Raw genomic sequence first — 3,755 nt, 5'->3', positions numbered from 1 at the left:
AGAGAGAGAGCGAGCGAGCGAGCGAGAGAGAAAGACAGAGTTTACGGACTAGTTGATTCGTTGCAATAAAAGGAACATTATAGCCTATTGATTTTCTTCAATTGCCCACTACCTGCAGTTATATTGCAGGTGTGTTACCGTCAGTTAGGTTATTTAAAAGTCTTATATTTATCATTCTGAACATTTACTATGAGTCAGTTGTGTGATTTAATTAATTGAAGAAACTTAAATTAGTATCATTATACACAAATTTTCTCAGAATGAACATTTATGGATTTGGAGAATAGCCTCGAGCCATTCTTGTATTGGCTTGGCAAATTACATTATTAAACTCCCAAATCAAAACAACATTTGGATATTTTCGTGGAGAAGGAGACAGTGCCTAGGCTATAGAAAACATAAATTGAATTGACATTTGAATCACTGCTATGCTTTGAGACGACAAACACCCGAGGCTGATTCCAGGATACTTGATCCGTGTTCATGCGGAGGACCATGAACGGTCACCAGACTCAAACCACAGTGCCGCTGGATCTGAGCACCACAACGAGGGAGCGTGGGAGCGGCGCCGACAGGACTCCCACCAGCAAAGGTTGCTCCGCCAGTGTAAGAATGCAGTATCCCGCTGCCCCCCTCACGGAGGATGACGGTCCAAACGGAAATCCCAGCCACACTGTGGAGCCGCTGGAGCATCGTTGTGGAGTATCGTTGATAAAACCTCCTGTGAAAACGGGAAACCCGGCTTTTCTGGAGAAAAAACACTCACCAGCTGCAACTTCTCACGCGCCATTCACTCCGAACCCTGGTGAGAGCAGCAAAACAGACACACGAACACAGAACATATCTTCCTCGTGGCTTCCTTTTAGGAAACGTCCATTTCCTTCTGAATGGGAGACGCCGGAACAGTCACGTACCCAACCCGGGAGAGAGGAGCGCTTATCCCCTTACAAAAACAAAGACTTGTGCTGCAGACCAAGTCCTCCAAAGATTGTATTAAAGAGCTACGACGATGAGAGCATTGGTACCCTGGCATCGGTCTCACACAGACAATTGTCTGCCGCCAGCGGTTTTGACAATGAACTCCAAAGCATCGATCCGGTTCGTTCAATGCAGGCACCCCGTCCTTACTGTAAGTTAGTCGCCCAGGCAAAAGACAAGTGAAAAAATCTTAAAATGAAAGTGTACAAGCTTTTATTATTCAGAGTTTATCCTATCTAATTTTCATAGTTTTGTTCTCCTAATAGAGCAAAACAAAATGCGTAATCCTATCAGACAGTCGTGTTATAACTGTATTAATTTGATCATAATCGAAGTTATTGGTTTGAAAGAGAATATACTGCGGAATCAATTAGTGGTCATTTGCCTTTGAGTCAGAAACTGATTTTCTCTGTGGAATGTTTCTTCATAGATCGTGTGTCATTGTGCAGTGATGGTTAGTCCTGCTTTTGAACCCCAGTCATTGAGAAACTGTTGTGCCAGACATTTCAGCGATAAATGATTGAACTGATTAAAAACATGTCAATGGGTCACCTGTAATTTCCTTATTTCATGGCATTGTACCAAACAATCTGCCCCCTCCCTCCCTCCCTCTATCAACCAGATCCCTATCCAGGGCACCCATTCTACTCCTGGCCCAGCAGGTCACCACTGGTTGTGAACGTGCCTGTCTCTCACCTTCAGTCCTCTCTTTACCCGGGACACGCCGGACACCTGCTGGCAGATGTTGCCCTGGCGACTCGCCAAGACAACGATGGCGACACGTATGTTTGTTTTTGAAAACCCTACATGCATTGAACTTCAGTTAGTCTCATGTAGCAGATGGGGCCTACTGTTGCCCTATGAGGGTTCCTTGCTAACCCTGACTTCCTGCTAGGAGCTATGGATTGGGTCGAGTTCAGTAAGTCATTTTTGTTTTCCATTTCAACATATTTTACATATGACCCTGATCAGTTAGGTATGTGTTGGAGGGAGAGGAGATGTCACACAGTCTTGTTTGTTTGTTTTGGTCTATGATTCACCTGGCTGTGAGGGGTGTTGGTGGTGAGAGAGGAGTGTGCTGTGTGTACCCTTACCCCACCACATTCTTTACCTTCATTTCACTTCCTGTCTCTGTAATGATTAATGGAGTCAATTCTCTGCTCTGCTTCTCAGTGAAAGTGTCACTGGGTGAGGGGGATTCTGGGATGGAACTTGACCTCTGTGATCTGTACTTTGTGTGTGTGTGTCATGTTCTGTGTCTGTTTGCATTGTTTGTGTGAGTATTCATATGAGACACAGGCTTGCCTCTGGGAGGCTGGGATGACTATTAGAGTAAGGTGACCAGATAACAATACACAACAAAAAATAACTAAGAAAGAAGATTAATATATCCTATGGAATTATAATTTTTTGTAAAAAATAAAAATATTTATATATATATACCCCCTTTTCTCCCCAATTGGTAGTTACAGTCCTGCCCCATCACTGCAACTCCCGTACGGACTCGGGAGAGGCAAAGGTCAAGAGCCGTGCGTCCTCCGAAACACAACCCAACCAAGCCCCACTGCTTCTTGACACAATGCCCACTTCACCAGGAAGCCAGCCACACCAATGTGTCTGAAGAAACACCGTACACCTGGCGACCATGTCAGCAGGCATTGCGTCCGGCCCACCACAGAAGTCTCTAGCGCGCGATGGGACTGGAACATCCTTGCCGGCCAAACCCTCCCCTCACCCGGACGATGCTGGGCTAATTGTGCCCCGCCCCATCAGTCTCTCGGTTATGGCTGGCTGCGACAGAGCCTGGACTCGAACCAGGTTCCTTAGTGGCACAGCTAGCACCACAATGCAGTGCCTCAGACCACTGCACCACTCGGGAGGCCGCCCATGGAACTATTTTTAACTATACATTTCCGGTAGTCCTTTCAAATACTTTAATTATTCATAACACAGAAATTGATTAACCACTCAAATGTTTCTTAATTTTAGCCTACCGTGGTCATTTAAAATCACCCCAGTTTGGTAGCCTATGCTGTTGGAAAGGTTTTCTGGCTATGGGCATGGTTGTTCATGTAGTTGTTACAATGTATCACTGACCAAATGTTCTCATAGAAGGGAGCAAACAAGTTTGATACAAGTGGTGAGACAAATTTGACATTGAAATCCGATTGCATACAGCTTTTGATTACTGAAATATCAGCCTCAATTTAACTTCAGAGTTACTTTTCTTCCTGGGGGATAATCGAGGACATTTCCGGTACTAGCCGGGGACAGGCCACCAAAATCGGGGACTGTCCCCGGGATATCGGGGATGTCTGGTCACCTTATGTTTGAGGTTAAGGAGTGGGTGGGGTACATTCAATCACATGTTAATAACAACCTCACGCACCGATACCCTCTCTGACCTTCAACACCTGAGCACTCACCCATTCACTGACAGACATGCGAGGACGATACAAAAACACTCATGTGACTGAAATCATAAGTCCATCCAAGAATGGCATTGCGAAGTCATGTTCCTGTAGTTTAAGTGCCGTGTGTCACTGTCATTTGCATCCCATCACAACAAACACATGATCGAGAAAGAGCAGACCTGGCTGTGGGTTTCGAGACACAGCAGTTCCGCTTGGGATGATTTCATGTGATGTAGAGCCCAGGGACCAGCACTGAAATCAATCAGGAAGAAAACACCTTGCCATCTGATCACAAGATGTTTAAGAAAATGTATCCGTATAAAATTTCATTTGCATTTCAGTGCTCGTTTTTTTTTGTGTGGC

The 3,755-nt window shown here is 45.1% G+C and overlaps 1 protein-coding gene across 5 annotated transcripts in view; it reads left to right on the top strand.

Moving 5' to 3' along the window:
- The window catches only part of LOC124017945 (B-cell lymphoma 3 protein homolog), a 43,179-nt gene continuing 39,424 nt past the window's right edge, over positions 1-3,755 (top strand). The window contains exons 1-2 of one of the 5 annotated variants that reach the window (XM_046333181.1): positions 1-805; positions 1,601-1,760. In XM_046333181.1, coding sequence (XP_046189137.1) covers positions 484-805; positions 1,601-1,760 — 482 coding nt within the window. In that variant the 5' untranslated portion in view covers positions 1-483. The other 4 variants (XM_046333179.1, XM_046333180.1, XM_046333182.1 and 1 more) reach the window with 4 other exon arrangements.

Source organism: Oncorhynchus gorbuscha, unplaced genomic scaffold, assembly GCF_021184085.1.
Source record: "Oncorhynchus gorbuscha isolate QuinsamMale2020 ecotype Even-year unplaced genomic scaffold, OgorEven_v1.0 Un_scaffold_35:::fragment_2:::debris, whole genome shotgun sequence".
NCBI lineage: Eukaryota > Metazoa > Chordata > Actinopteri > Salmoniformes > Salmonidae > Oncorhynchus > Oncorhynchus gorbuscha.
Note: the sequence above shows the minus strand (reverse complement) of the source record. Positions and strands in the feature narration are given on the sequence as shown.